This window comes from Sylvia atricapilla, chromosome 19 (genome assembly GCF_009819655.1).
Source record: "Sylvia atricapilla isolate bSylAtr1 chromosome 19, bSylAtr1.pri, whole genome shotgun sequence".
Lineage (NCBI taxonomy): Eukaryota > Metazoa > Chordata > Aves > Passeriformes > Sylviidae > Sylvia > Sylvia atricapilla.
In genome coordinates this window covers 6,352,294-6,368,339 of record NC_089158.1, presented here as the reverse complement: position 1 = coordinate 6,368,339, position 16,046 = coordinate 6,352,294, and the positions used below count along the sequence as shown (strand labels likewise).

Here is a 16,046-nt window from a genome sequence, read left to right as displayed (position 1 = left end):
GGCTGAGCTCGGAGCCTGGGGATGACCTTGGTGGGACATCAACACTCCAGTTGTAGAAGCATTTTCCAAGCCCTGCGTTCCCCAGATGAGAGGGGTCTGTTCCCACGTGGAGGAGTTGGATCCCTGTAGGTCTCTTTCAGCTCAGGTTGTTCAGCCTGGAGAAGGCTGTGTGAATACCTTAGAGCCCCTTCCCGGAGCCTAAAGGGGCTCCAGGAGAGCTGAAGAGGGACTTTGGACAAGGTCATGAAAGGACAGGATGGGGGGAATGGCTTCACACTGACAGAGGGCAGGGTTTAGATTAGGTATCAGGAAGAAATTCTTTTATCTGAGGGTGGTGAGGCCCTGGCACGGGTTTCCCACAGAAACTGTGGCTGCCCCATCCCTGGAAGTGTCCAGAGCCAGGATGGATGGGGCTGTGAGCAATCTGGTTTAGTGGAAGGTATCCCTGCCTGGAAAGAGGGTTGGACTAAATGATCTTTAAGGTCTCTTCCAACCCAAACCCTTCTGTTGATTCTACCATTCTCTCCCACCAGGGCTCCGCTGAGCCTTCACTCACTCTCTGCAACGTGTACATAGAGAGATGATGAACTTCAATTACTTCAAAAGCCCCACAGATTCAACCTACAGCAGGTTTGTGGTGCAGCCAGGAAACCACACAAGTGTTAAAAGCAGCAGCACCCAGCTTTTCCCCACCTCAACCCCATGCAGGGCTTTGTGCCTCCACAACAGCCCGGTGTCTGTGTGCAGTCATTAGCTGTAGCGATGCACAGGATAAATACTGTTTTCTTCCTGCCTGTGTTGCAATGAGAGCCCTGCTGGAGCTGCCCGGGCATGCCTGGACTCCCGTGATAGCAGCCAAAGAGGGGGAAAATCTGTGCCTGGATACAGCCAAACCTGTCTGCGAGGCTGTGGGGAGCCCAACACAACACAGGCGGGGTGTTTGCAGAGGACACAGAGGAGCACAGCTGACACAGCGCTGCTCTTTGCACCTTTATTGTTTTTAACCAGCCAAACGTGTCCTGACATTCACTTCTCCAGGGATACACTCCCCAAGTGGATGTTTCTAAAATGCCTGGTCCTCCATTAGCCAACCTCACACAAACGAGCTCATTAAAGCAGAAGAGGATAAAAACACCATCACCATGTCCCAGCAGCGGCACAGCCTGGGGGATGAGCTGGAGGGATGGCACTGAGACACAGGGGATTGGCAGCACGCAGCAGTGAGAGCTCTGTGAGGCTGTCTCCCCTCCAGCATCCCTCCCAGTCACTTCCAGCATCTGCATGGCTTTTAGGGACAAAGGCCTGCCTGGGACTCTACACAGGCCTCAGCAGATTCCAGTCTAGTCCCCAAAAACGCTGCAAAAATTTCCTGTGTAGCCCCTTCTTTGCCACCCATCAGGAGAACTCCAGTTTTTGCAGTATTTCCCTTCATCTGTGGTTCCTGGGCTGTAACCACATTGCAGCAGGGGTGTCCTTTTGTGTGCAGAGCATGACCTGTCAGTACTCAGCTGGGGGTCCAGAGAGGTCCCAAACCTTCCCTGCACAGCACAGGCATTCTAGCACAGGCTCTGCTGCTGCAAAAGTGATGTTGAAAGGATTTAATTCTATTTAAAACTCTACCCTGCCTCCACCACGTGAAACACTAAGTAGAGAACTCAAATCAAAAACTCATCTTTGTTTCTTTCAGACAAGAAGAGAAAAGTAATCGGAAACTATGCAAGCCAGTCACTTTCACTTCCCAATTATTAGTTTTAACTCTGTTACTGTTTAAATAACAACCCTAGTGACATTTTTCGAGGATGAAGTGACATTTCTACAGGCAGAGAAACACAGCCCAAGCCTGGAAAGACTCCTGGGGCCGACAGGATTGAAATCTGAACAGCAACTGGGACACAAAACAATCGTGCCCGGCTCATTGTGGTCAGTGTGCCCGGTAAGGAGCTGGGTTGTTTGCTCAGAGGAAAATCCACTGCAGGCCAGTCCTTGAGAGTAGTTTGGCTTTATAAATCCCCCTGGCTCTCTCTTCCTCAGGCACTGCTCACATCTCCCACCACCAGCAAGTGCAGAACAAGCTCAGAGCCGACGCGGGCTGGGGCTTTTTGATTAAGAACCGTGTGCCACTTGCAGGGCTTCTGCTGTCTGATCCCACAGTGCAGCCGTGGAAATGCTGGTTCCCTGGGTGGTATTTGCTGTTGGTGCTGCGGTCAGAGCAGGTTCCTGCTCAAAGGGAAGCTGTTATCCCTCCTGCCACGCCAGCGCTGGAGGTTGGGATGGATCTGATGCTCCACTGTGGAAGCCGGGAGCTGTGTGGGCTGGGAGCCGAGTGTGTGTCTGCAGAAAGCTCTTCCTTCCTCGGGTATCTACTCGAGAGTGTTTAATAAAACCGCGGAGTTCTTCTTCCCCAGGACGCAGCAAGTCTGTCAGGCTCAGCCACGCAGCCTTTTGTTCCACGTGGGCTCACCAGGCTGTGCACGTTTCATCGAGCATCCTCAGACGCCATCACGGGGGTTTTCCCCAACGCATCCTTCCTGATTTAATTGCCAGGATTGCAGCTGCCTCGTGGGAATAGCACTGCGTGCAAGCAGCGAGGTGCAGTCTGCCTCGATCTCGTGTGCTCGCTCTGTGCTTCATCACAAATGGGCTTTTCTTTTCCCTTCATCCTCCTCATTGATACGCTCAGACCTTAAAAAATCAGTTTATGTCACACAGCCCAAGCACAGCACCCACTGCATCCCACCTTGGGCACGGCTGGAGCTGTTTGTGGGGCGGAAATTTGGGGTTGGGGCAGTATCCAGGATTGCACACTTGCACTTTTAGCCATGTTTTGACGCAGGATCTGCCCCAGGAAAGGGAGAAGAGAGGCAGGGGATGGACCCCGGTTAGCCCATCCCATCCCCTTCCTCGCTCCTCCTCTTCCCAGGGCTGGACGAGGCGCCACACGAGGTCCGCTCGGGCTTCTCCAAACCACTTTTTCCTGCTGCATCACGAAACCCCCACATCCACCCACCCACCCACCCGTCACAGTTGTCTTTGTGGCCAGTGTCACCCCCAGTCCTGTCAGCTTCTGAACATCGCCCCTCCACATCCACCCACCCAAAAACAGATCGAGATGCTCCAAAACCAACAGAGACCACATGAGCGAGGAATCTGTGTCTGGAGACACCAGTCTGGCAGTGAACTCACGGAGTAGAGCAGACAGAGCCTGTAGTTTGTGCTTTTTTTGTGGAAAAGCCAAGTTTTGCTCAGAGTTTTCTTGTGCCAAAGCAGGAGTGGGTCAGCAAGGGAGTGGTGAAGCATCAGAGCCTGGAATGGGGAAGGAACATACACACAGAGGAGATTAATTATATCAACTACAAAAATAGTTGCTATTTTAAGGTTAATGCTTGAGTGATCTGACTCAGTCAGAGAAAGAGCCAAAGGAATTATTGGCATCAGTGCTGGCTGCTCCCCCAAGGAAAGCCATGGTCACCGCTGGCACAGGGAGCCACCGAAATAGCTGCTTTTCCAGAGGATTTGAAAAAAAATGCCATTGGAGTGAGTTCAACATCCTGGTGCAATAACCGCAAGCACAGGAATGCATCAGCTCTTCCTGGGGACACCCTCGGCTTCCCAGGCATCACCCGCAGCTCAGATTACAGCATTTTACATACGTATCATCTCCAGACCGTGAGCAGCGTTCATCGGGACTCCACAGCTTCCAGCTCACCAACCAGGGTGTCCCTGCAGCTCTTTTATGCTTGACATGATGCGAGTGAGCTGCTCTAGTTTCACCCCTGTATCACTGCAGGTCACAGCAAGCACCCAAAGCATTTACCAACTGCTTTGAGAGCTGAGCTTATATATGACTAAATAAGAAAGCCCTCAAAAATCAAGATTTATAACCCAAGACACTTCAAGATTCGGACTCCAGCAGTTCTAATGGCTACCACCGCCATAAATTAATTTCTATCACACAGCATTTTAATGCCAATGCATCACAAGGCTGCAGAGAAACGCACCAGACACGAAACACTCCCAAGATTTTGGGAAAAGTGGCAGCAGGAACGGTGCCCTGCAGGCTCTTTCCCCAGGAAATGGAAGTATAGATATTGAAATGATGGCCAAATACAGCGGAAGGTCTGGAAATCCAACTGTGCCAAGGCTGCACGTACAGCTGTCGCTCGACACTGACACGCAGCCGGCGCGCTGAGCGTTACAATTTGCTACGCTATTAATTTCTCTGTTAAATTCTAGTTTATTTTTTAAAGCCTGTATTCTCTTTACAGCCTCTGGGGCTGTAATTGTTATGCTAATGTAGGAACCCGGGAAGGGTGGCTGTGGTGAACTCATCAGCTGTTCTCCCGTTGCCTGCAGTTTGCAGGCAGCCCTGGGCTGAGACAAAGCCAAGCAGGAGGAGGTTTTGTGGATCTTCCTTCCATCTTGCTTCATGGCCCATCACAAATCCCGGCTGGCAAGTGGGAAATCACCCTTATTCTGCTCCTGCCGTCCTCATCCTGCAGAACTCAGCCCAGCCACCTTGAGCCAAGGCTCGATTCCAGACAGACTGAAAAGAAAAGGCTCCTCCGTAAGGACAACCAAGGAGTGCTGCGCACTTTGTCTGGGTGAGATAAGATCACAGTCACAGAGGCAGCAGCAGCATTTTGCAGCAAAGGCTCCCGGCAGCATCCAACAACACCCTCAGGGCTGGAAAAGGGCTTGGAGAAGCTGTTCTGCACATTGCTCTCCACCCACTGCAGGTGACTTGAGCACTGCTCACCAGGACTGCTGCCAAGCTTCAGCAGGGGCTTTAAATAACAAACCCCACATCTGTGAGAGAAGCGTCCTTAAATCTGAAACACTGAGGTTTGGAGCAGAACAGAGCTTTGAAAAACATACATATTTATAAGAACCTTCAAAATAAAGGGAAGTCACGTGGCTTCCTAGCTCTTCTGTGATCCTGCCCAGATGTTTGCTCCCGAGTCAGCTCGGTGTCCGTTCCGTGCTGAGCTCTGAGCACGCAGAGGGCACAGGGGCTGGGTGCGGTGGTGGGCTCCACACCACAAACCAGACAGAAATCAGCCTCTCGATTACTCATGAATCCCACATTGGCTCATCAGCCCCTCAGTGCCTGGGGTCTGTCTGCTGAGGACATGTGGAGGCTGGGGCAGCTGGGGTTGACCTGCTCCGGTTTTAAGACAAGGCACAGGTCTCCTGAGCAAGCTTTGTAAGCAAACTGTGCTGTCAGCAGTGACGTCTGCCCACCCAAATCCTACCCTGCAATCGTAAAAACCAAACAAACCCACAACAATCCCCAGAAACATTCAAACGTACAAAATCGACCTGATCGACCTGTACCTATTCTTCAAATTTTGTTGCTGTTTAAGAGTTTGAATTGTTGCCTCCCATAAGGCTGCTGTGATTCATGGCAACACTCGGGCATTGTGTGCTTGATAAATCCCAGCAGATATTTCCGCTCAGATTTTGCAGCAACAGTTAAAACCCTGCCTGGCTCAGAATACAGATTAGGGCACACACCAACCAGCTTCACTTCAATGTGTTCTTCCTATGGAGCGGCCAGGCTCGCTCAAGGCATCTAGGAGGTAACAGTAAAACTAAAATGAGCCCCCCCAAAATCAGGAATTATGCACGCAATATATTTCCCACTGAGATAAGCAAATGGAAAATGGCTGAGCCAGGCATTTCATCCAGCTCTCAGCCGATGAGGGGTCATTCCCTGCAGTGTATTTAGCAATGATTTGTCCAGCCTAGTGTTGATTATCTAAAACAACACAGAACTGCCTGCCTCCATTTCTCCAGGGAGGCTGTTCGCAGCCAAACTCATTGGCAAAAGGTTTCTCCTCACATCTTGTTTTCCTCTGCTTTCGTTACATTGCACCTCTCCACAGCTCAGCCTTTAGCCACACTAATTCCAAACCCATTCCTGTGGGTTACCCCCATGCAGCCATTTTGTACTGAGCTACATCTTCTTGAATTTCTTTAATCATCACTTAGTCAGGCTTACAGCTTTAATTCTTGTAATCTTCTGCCATTGCCCAATTCCTTCATCTCAGTCACTGCAGCTGTTCTTTGTAGCCCCTCCAATTTGGCTACCGCCTCCTGGTATGAGATCTATCCCAAAATGAACAAGTTTGGCTTCTCCTGAGAGAGGCAGATCAATACCTTCACAGCTGTGCTGGGTGGAGGATTCCTTCCAGCTTCAGAGTTCCTGCAGAGCAAAGATCCTGAGCAGTTCAGGGAAGAGGCAGCTGGAGCACTGAGAGTCACTCTTCCACACCCACAATAAGCAGTGAGTGCATTCTCAGGGAGAAGTTGGATATTGGGGGAATATTGTGACACCTTACCCAAACGACTCAGGACTGAAGGCATATAGAGAAGATCTGCACCCCAAAACAATGGCCCCAGGGACTAACTCCCCCCCAAAACTATTACTACACTTACAGGTGACTCGTGTTTTGACTGCTCCTTTCATCAAGGGTGCTCTTGACAAGCTCAGCACAATCATCCCAAGACGGAGCAGTAAAAGGAATTTCACCCTGCCTCTTCCATTTTAATCCTCATCTATTCCACCTGCCTCCCCTGTAACAACCTCACCTCACATGCCTGTTTATTTCTTCTTCAGGAATACAGGAGCCATCTCATGTATTGTGTCTGAGCCACCCCACAGAAAATATCCCACAGGGGAGAAGAGCCACAACAAAGCAGTGTCACCCCCAATTACCATTTTCCATGGATGAGAGGGGAGAAAAGGAATTGATGACACGCACTTTTTACTACTTAAGACAGAAGAAAGCCCTTGTCTCCTAACCAAGGGCCCCAATATCAGGATCAGCTGTGCCAATAACAAGCTGTGTTATTACCTCTGCTGTACAAAGCAATTTGGTTTTTATTGACCACTCGCTATACAGGGCACTACAACACTCTCCCCTCATTACAGCCTGTCAGTCAGAAGGCAAAGGAAGGCAAAAGCAGATTTAAGGAGAAGGCAGCTCTTTGCAGTCATGAAGATAACCTTGCTCGAGCAAAAGCATTGACAGCAGGCAGCCAGAACTGCAATGAGGAGCTGCAAATGATCAGACAGCTGGGAATTTCAGACACTGGAAGAAAAACCTTAGTGCAGGTAGAACAATTTACCTCCCCTGGGCAGGAAAACACCTACAAAATTACATCCAAATACAGAACGCTGAGGAAAGTTTTGTTAGCTCTGGTTTTGTTTCTTCTGCTCCCTGTGTAAGTTTGCCAGATGACCTCTGCTTGCAATAGACTTTAAATACTGGGAGCTCTTCTTTGTGTCTCCTTGGAGAAAATGGTCAGGAATCAATTTTTCCACTGATAACTTCATTTGGTCTTCTTCTCAAGTGAGTGTTCCCACGATTTAGTCCCACCTTACCCACTCCACCCTTGACATTTCACCTTTCCTTATGGCTGAGGGATGTTTGGCTCAGTGCAGGCAGCTCAGGGGGTGAGTCTCAGAGCTGCCGTCAGGGAATGCAAAGGAGGAATGTTTTAAGGCCAAATACACAACAGCCAGAATATGCAGAGGATCTTCAGTTTGGAGAAACCTGCATTTAAGAGATTTAGGCCACTCCAGTGCAACAACCAGCGACCACCTGAATCAGAAAAGTTCATTCTAACCTACAGTGAGGTATTAGGAAATCCAAATTCCAAGTACTTTTAATAGTTTAGCTCCCTGGTAAAACACCACCCCCACCCAGAGGCTTGAGGCAACACAGAACTGGCTGCCTGGGAGGTGCAGGGTGGAGAAGACAGGCTATTTCTGGCATTACCCCTCAGTGGTAGGATGAGAACCATAGGCTGAACTGTAAGAAACATCTTGAAGGACATATGCTTTTGAGGGATGGGGGATTATCAAGAAGAACACTTCACAGTAATGCTGTGCCCTCCTTTGTGCCTGCCAAACCAACCAATTTGCAGAATTGAGATGCAAGGTTAGATCCCAACACCTCGGGAAGAGCAGAATTACAGACATCCCAAACCACCATCAGTCTAATCTAAAATAGGTCACTTGCCCCTCTGAGATAGTGTGGCCAGATCCACCAAAGATATTACTTTAAAAATAAGTTTCTATCCTTAATTTGTATCTGGACACCAAGGTTCAGAGCATGAGCTCCTTGCCTGGCAAGCTGACACCAGAGAACACACAGCCCACAGGGCTGGAGAGCAGCAACAAGCCTGGATGCTCCTGCATTCCTGCCTGCCTGAGACTGCAGGTGACAAAAGGCTGGGAGAAACAGTTTTGTTCAAGACTCAGTCCACAAGCTACTGCCTAAATCCAGTTTACAAACCTAAAAGAGCAGCTGGGCACATACAGGCACAGCTCCGGTAACTGGAGCACAAGAAAAGGCACCTCAGTGAACTGGGACAGACAGGAAAGCTTTTCCCTTCAGAAGAAGTCTTCCACACAAGTTTTGTGATTTGGCCCTGTATCCATGATGCAGATGTTGATGGCTGGAAACAGAAACTGAGCAGAGGGGAATGCAGACTTAGGGATCAATGGGTCAGGTTGACGGCTGGCAGTTCAGAAGGAGAAAATGAGATGCATTAAAAACTTCTTTCTGGTCAATCTTTATTTTACACATTTGCATCACAGCAGGGAAACCAAGTTACACAGACTGTCCTGACTCGTGTCTACCTTGCTTCTCTTCAAATACTGCTTGATGTTCTTTTAATGAAGTTTTTAAAAATCGTGAAAAAAAAAAATCCATTTTTACATCTGAACAGGAACTGAGGAATAGGATATTTACAGGTCACCGAAACCCCAGGAATTGGACCTTGCTGTACACAGAAAAGTCTTTTTTAGTTCTTCTGGAGATCATTTACTAAATGAATTCAAAGCTACATTGTACAAGGTGCCCGAAAGCTGCTTAATGACACAAGAGGATCTAGAATTAATTATTAATAGTTCCTAAAGGGCAAGGGAAGCTATTTAGACCCATACTCTGTTTTAAAAGAGCAGGTAGCAGCTCCACTTGCTACAGGATGAAGTGCCTCTGACGATGTGGAGGTTGGACTCTACTTTAGCACACAGAGAGCAGAACACTGAGTGAAATCCCACAGGGAAATATTTATTAGGAATTGTCCTTTCTAGAGGATTGCTGCAGTCAAAACATAAATGGGTTCTTGAGCCAGTCAGCCTATAAAGAGTGACTATTTTCTCAGCCACTTTCTTCCTATGCCACTCATCACCTGAGTATAGTATTTTCCTACATCCTGTTTCAGCCACTCGGGAGCACAGATCATCTGCAGTTCTCACTGGATCATTGCTATATCCAGGCAAGACACTACAAAGGGAAAATGCACAGCTTTCCAATATTGCTAAGGAAAAGTGATTAATCAGCCCAAAAGTGTTATATCCAGCAGCTACAAAAAAAGAAGCCGAATTAATTCAATTCAGAACAACATTTTACAGCAAATCAACCCCAGGCAACACAAAGAAATATTGGTCAAGTGTCTCTGGGCAGCACCACCTCAGTTCAATTTCATGAAACATTGAGGCTACTGACGCTACACACAAGGTCACAGTTGCAGTGTGAGTCCCACTCTGTTCAAACCTCACTGCATCTCCCACTCCTGCAGACCACAGCTCCTCACCCCTTGAACACGGGTGAAAAATGGGGATGTGCTCTATGAGCGAAGCAGAGATCATAACACAGGAGCTATAAAACATCATCCTTAAAGTGACAGCAATCTGTTAGCTAGCGTGACAGGTCAAATTGAAGGAGACAAACCAAGTAGGCTAAAGGAAGAAAGATTTCCTTCCCTCTCCTTAATAGCTAGGGAACTCCAGTTCTCAGAGCTCAACAGAGCCTACAATACCCAGTATTTGCTTCAAATTGGGCAGTTTTCAACTAATCAACAAAATCCCCTCCCTTCTCATCAATTTGATTGTCAGTGGCTCAAGCTTTTCTCCAAGAGGCACACACAGTAAGGAAAAATGACTTAACACTAAAAACCTTCTACAGGACTTGCACCAGATGTGCACACTGGAGTGACAAGGACATGGCCTTTCATGGCCAGAAGGAATGTTACAGTGCTCAAGGTTACATGGTGGATGCACACTCATGCTAGAGAGAGTCCACTTAGCTTAGCAAAAAATACATCTTCCACACTACGAGCTCCAGACAAAATGCTGCAATGCAGCAAATTTTTACAACATGCTCTCCCAGGGTATGCCAGCACGGAAATCCAGGAACAGGGCACTCAGCTGGAGGGAAACACTGAACAATGCACGGCACACATCACAACACGCTGAGTTAGGCGACAACATGAAAGAGCATCTTAATAGGACAGCATGTGGCTTCTTCAGCTCAAACTGCTCCACTCCGAGCAGGCAGCAGCACGGTTCAGATGACCCCATTATGTCTTGCTTTCTTTTAGTACGTCTCTTGATGAACCATCAAGGAGAACATTTTCCAGCCCGAAGAATGCAAGAGTCTGGCAGTTGCACTGCAAGGAGGCTTCCTCTGGAAGACAGCCTGCGGAGCAGCTACGGCAGGGAGGAGGAGTGCAGCAGTGGCGTGTGCATGTCAGCATCCACAGGGATTTATTGGGGCATAACCTGCAGTGCAAGTTAAGACTGAACCAATCTCATTTTTGTCTGCAGAGGGGACTGAGTGCTCCGCTGCAGCAGCATATGGGAAAGCATTCAAACCATTTATTCCCATTGCACCAGACCTGCTGTTCCAGAACTCCTGTTTCTGCTGCGGGGTACTGTTGGTGATTGCTTCAGCTCCTCACTTCAGTAAAAGCAGCGACAGGGAAGGAAAGCTGCATATCCCTAAACGATCTGTAATCCACAACAGCTCCTCTCACTTCCCTCCCTGCGAGAGGCAGAGCTTCCTACCAGACAAGCAGCCATCAGCATGTGAAAGGCAAGCGCTGATTATCCTGCCTGGGAAGCTGCAATCTGCTGCACTCCACTAGCGCTGGAGTCATGCACTGCCAGTCCTGCAGCGGTGGGTTTGCCTGGGAAGGAGGGGAGGGAGCAGTCCTGTCTTTGATGCTTTGCAGTGCAGCACTCGATGTGCTGGGGGAGAAGCACAACTGCAGCCATCCCCTCCAACATCCCAGCTGCCATCCCATCCATCATATCCATCAAGACAATTTTTTTGTCTTGATCCAAGGAGTTGCACCAGAGAAAATTCATTTTGGAAATGGCTGCAATAAGAATCATTTAGGTTTTGACTTGTCCATCACTTTGATTTTTCTTCCTAATGCTCAGGGTCTGACCATTTCCTGCTGCTTGGCATCCTGTGTAAAGCACCAGATGAAGCTCAGGGCTGAACTTGGAAAAAGCTCTTTAAAAAAAAAAATTACTTCCAGAATACTGCTGCAGCTTTTCATGCCAAGACAAAAAGAAATGACCCATTTTTTGGCCTTTGACTGGTGAGCCAGGGACTTGGCAGATAAACCTACACCATATGCAACCTGAGCAAAAAAGTGCATATAAAAAAAAAAAAAAAAAAAAAAAAAGAAACTCGAGACTAAGGTAACAACACTTGCCAAATTGTCAGCTCCACTAATGCTGAGGTATGGAATAGGCAACAGTTTGGAACCAGCTCAGCACTCCCTGGGATCACAGCACAGCCCTCGTGGTTCTGGGTGAAATGCCACACCCAGTGACAATTTCACATCTCATTCACAAAAGGAATTAACAGGCTTTAGAATAGCATCATCCAGATGCACTTTGTTCCTGACAGCACGTCCTTACCCCTTACATACCTCAGTGCCAACACAAGGCAACTCTTCAGTGGGCTTCTCTGAACAAACTCTACAGCCCGTGTGAGCAGCCCTTTGGATGCAGGGGAGTGACACTTTCACAGGGACAGAGTCACTGCAGAGGAAGAGGATGAGCTTTTCAGGTATTGCATTTAAATGTATGATGAGCTGGGACTGCCTGTGTTTATTTATGGTCCAATTTCTCACACTTCAGCTAAATGTGCAGATTTCTTCATTCAGAAAGCCTAAAAGGCCCCATAGGTCACCAAACAGCCTTTCCAGTGGTACAGGATCTCTTCCCACTAAAAGTGTCTCACTGCAAGGCAATGACAGCAAAATCAAACTTCAGTGATTACTGTGAAGTTACAGCTGAGGAGGAAAACAGAACAGGATTCTGTAGCCAGAGACAAATGCTTTTCTTCTTGTGCTTTATCTGAAGAGAAAGCAGTTCCAGGTATCAAAGCAGGTAGATTTGTTTCTACCATCTCTATGGTGCATAGAACTAACACCTGGGAAAAGAAGTGGCAATGGGAGAAAGTGATGCTGCTCCTAAAACAGCAGGTCTTGGTACAGACAGCTCACCAAGAGCTCCACAATCCCTGCTCAGGAGGGAGGAAGTGGTTCAAGATTCTGGAGGAATTCCTCCTTCTCAGTTTGAAGAATAAAATAAACTAGTGACTATTAGACCTCTAATCAGCTGTGTCCCAGAAATGTAGTTCCTGCAGAAAAACAATTCCTGAACGAGTCTGTAAGTGATGCTGGCACATGCAGAGCTCTGATGATGCCTCTCCCTGACAGAAGCACTTGGCTCCACAGCACCACAAGTCAATGTCTCTGCATGAGTATTAAGGCTTCAGTGGGTCAGTGACTTACTTACTGTTGATTTATTCTTGTTAAAGCTAATCCTCATTCCAGTGAGCCACTTCCATCCTCCCCTAAATGAACACCCATTTTCACTGCTACAGCCCTGGACACCAACTGCCCTACAGACAACCCCAGGGACTAGAGAGAAAACACACGTGGCACTTTGGAACGTGTCTGTAAAGACTCCACTGCAAGTCTGCAGCTAACAGTCAAGGATTCCATATTCCCCTGCATCAAGGTTCTGGTCATAATAATCTCCTCTTCTGACCAAAAACACCCAAAAAAAAAAAAATTCCCAACCAAACATTTCGGACTGGGAGTTACAATTGCCTGGTTTTGGTGGCAATACCACTTTCATCAGTTCAGCTCATCTCAAACAGCAGTATCATTAATCCTACACAGCCAGAGAAGTATAAGTAGCCATCCAGAGAGGCCCAGTAACTCAGGGTAACTGTGAACCAGAGATTTATGCTGCAGTAAAATGGCTAGACAGATTTCCACTGGAGAGTCTGGTACTGTTTATACTGTGCCAGAAAGGAGTGACTTTTGAAATACCTTGAAAATATTTTATGAAGCAAACCAAAGTGCTCTGGGTCACAGCTTGAAAGTAAACATTTAGGCAAACCCTTAAAAAGCAAGCATCAGTCTTACACCTCTTGTGTACTTCTTGTCAGGTGGGGGTGAGTCAAGAGCAACTCCACGGACAGCAGAGAATGTACATAAATGCTTATTGCACTATGGGCTTAGTGCTTTAATGGAGAACAGTCACTCATTTCCCATATAGCAACACGTCTGAAAACCTGACACATTCGGGTGGACACTTGCAGGGATAAGACAAGAAGATACTTATCACCTTTCACACCTGCATGAGCAGTGGCAGAAGTCATCTGATCCAATACCCGTTCAGTCTCTCAAACAGCTGCAGTTGTTCCTATCCATTTGTTTTACAATGTTTCATCCAAGCTAAAAGGAGTGTTTATAAAAAGAAAAAAAATACTTACATGTCTTTATCTTCTTTTCCCACCTTCTGACAGGCTTTCCAAGTCCCAGCATTCATGTTACATAGCAAGTGTGTGTGTGTGTGTATATATATGAGCATTATATAAAATATATTCTTTACATACACACTGAAGATCCTTCTTCACATTAGCATTACACATTCTGAGGAACGCAACAATTCAGAATAAAGAACCGATCCAGAAAGGGGAAAAAAAAAAGCTACCCAAAATCCCTAGGAAAGCATCACGCTCCTTGCAGGTACCAGGAGATCCCATTTTCTTATGATCAAAGGAATAGTTATATTTCTGCACTGCTTTGCTCTCCCTAGACACACCCCACTCTGCAGTTTCAGTGGTGGGGAGTGCAAGTTGCTCCCTTTCCACTGAGAGTAATATTAATAAATTAAAAAAGTTTCTCTGAAAGTGCTGCCTTAGTCCAGTCCATCATGCTGTGCTTTCCCATTCGCCCTGAGGCTCTGCTGAACCATTCACCACTTTCTTGACTTTCTTCATGCCCTCCATTACTCCCGAAGTCGTCACCCTAGAAGAGAAAGGAGAAGCATTAGACATCAGACCTTGAACTGTAAAATCCATTTCAGCAACAGCTCAAATCCATCAAACAACACTTCTCACATCTCTTTACCCACCCTGAGCAGTTCCCATGTTTGATCTCTTGTATCACCCTGACACAGCACAGATGGGTGTTAGAAGCACAGCCACTGTCCTCGAGCACCTCAAGGCCCTTCCCATCTATCATTAAACTAAAGCAGCAAGTAATACTGGCTCATACTTCAAAAAAGGTAACAGAGGTGGTAAAACAGCTAAACCAGGTGTTTATCTGCTAAATTTGAGCAGTTCACTTAAAACTCCCATTTTACTGTGCAGCTGACCACCCTTATTTCTGTGACTTTCTTCTGCATTTTAATAGGTACAACATCTTACACAAATACACACGCAGTGGACAGTGCCCCAGATGAACCTTATTAGCTTAATGCACACCAGCTCCTCTTGATAGCAAAATGAGCAGCAACAAAACAGAAGCAAGAGGTTATCCTTTTTACACCATCCAACTCTGGATTTGTCATGGCAATCTGACCATTGAACTACAAAGCTTTACAACACCATTCAATATTAGGCAGACTGAAGTGTTTATCCAGGCAGAACAGCAGCATTCCTCTTGGAACTGCCTTGGCTCTCCAACAGCTCTTCAGCTCAGCAGCTTTTCTCTGTTACACCAAACAGGCAATTTGGATGCACAACACATTTCCTTTATTCTTTTGCACAGTGTGATTCTCATTCCATACAGGTATTTATTTTTTCCCCACCAACATGCTACAAAGGTTATTTTGGATGCTGAAGGTAAGAGTGCCAATAGCTCTGTGCATTCCCAAGGGATGCCTGGAAGCACACACAGACCTGTCCTGTTCAAAGCTGCCCCTGTCGGTCTGTGAGTGCTTTCACCTGCTGTTTACCACGTCAGAGTGCTTTATTTGATCAGAGCTGCTAACAACATCTCCACAGCACCACCCCAAGAGGAGAAGTCATCTTCAGGTGACACTTTTCATCCCTTAGTTCCATCTTAGATCCCAGCTTCTGTTCATGTACTGTAAAAATAATTTACTCAGCCTGCTGTGTTCAGTGACATTCCAGCAGGGGACATACTGGGATCATCAGTGGTTCTCACTTCTGAGTGGACCTAGATGAGCTTGGGCTTAACAGGAAAGGGTCACAAGAGTACAGATGAAATAATTTTTTTCCCTACTAAAATAAAAAGAAGTACAGAGAAAAGTAAGCAGGTTGCTGAAAGGAGAAAGATGGAATTAGTAAACAAACATTTCCTAGAAGGGATCAAACTAATCAGAGAATTGTAGATATTTTAAGTTCTCCCTGTTGACAAAGGTTTCCCACAATCAGATAGGAAAAAATCTGGGGAAACATAAGCTAGACAAAATCAAAGTAGATGGATAACTAATTGGAAAAGTATGCGTTGAGATGTACTTAATGGTTTCCTGTCAAAAATGTAAGAACATTGAGTGTGGTTCCAGAGAGGCCTGTCCTGGGTTCACTTCTACTCAGTATTTTCAGTAATTGCCTGGGTAATGGAATAGAGAACTTGCTTATTAAATCTGCACAAGACACTAAGAGCTACACGCTGGAGAACACGACTAGAATGCAGAGAGATTCTGGCAAATGGAAGTAATAGTCTGAAAAGTACAGGAGGATGCAGCAAGACAGCTACCAAGTTTACTCTTCAGAAAGAATCAACTTCGTAATTACAGAATGAGGAGCTAAGTATCCATTCCTCAGGGAGGAGCTGAAGATTGCCATGAAGTACAAACTGGAAATGAGCATCTCACACAGCAATGCAGCAGCAAATACACTGGGATATATCAAGAGGTGTTTCACACATGCATGACACCGAAGTAGTCCCCAACACTTGCCTCACAG

At 46.8% G+C, this 16,046-nt stretch overlaps 1 protein-coding gene and 1 long non-coding RNA gene across 4 annotated transcripts in view; both read right to left on the bottom strand.

The window, feature by feature from the left end:
• Positions 1–1,725: 1,725 nt before the first annotated feature.
• On the bottom strand, positions 1,726–5,551 carry LOC136369731 (uncharacterized). The gene is made up of 2 exons (XR_010745050.1): positions 3,184–5,551; positions 1,726–2,682 (listed from the first exon to the last, which is right to left on the bottom strand). It is a non-coding gene; the product is annotated as an uncharacterized lncRNA (long non-coding RNA).
• A 3,016-nt stretch (positions 5,552–8,567) lies between these two features.
• Positions 8,568–16,046, bottom strand: part of GPR107 (G protein-coupled receptor 107) — a 37,260-nt gene continuing 29,781 nt past the window's right edge. For all 3 annotated transcript variants that reach the window (XM_066332759.1, XM_066332760.1, XM_066332761.1), the window contains exon 18: positions 8,568–14,139. In XM_066332759.1, coding sequence (XP_066188856.1) covers positions 14,043–14,139 — 97 coding nt within the window. In that variant the 3' untranslated portion in view covers positions 8,568–14,042. The remainder of the gene's footprint in view (positions 14,140–16,046) is intronic.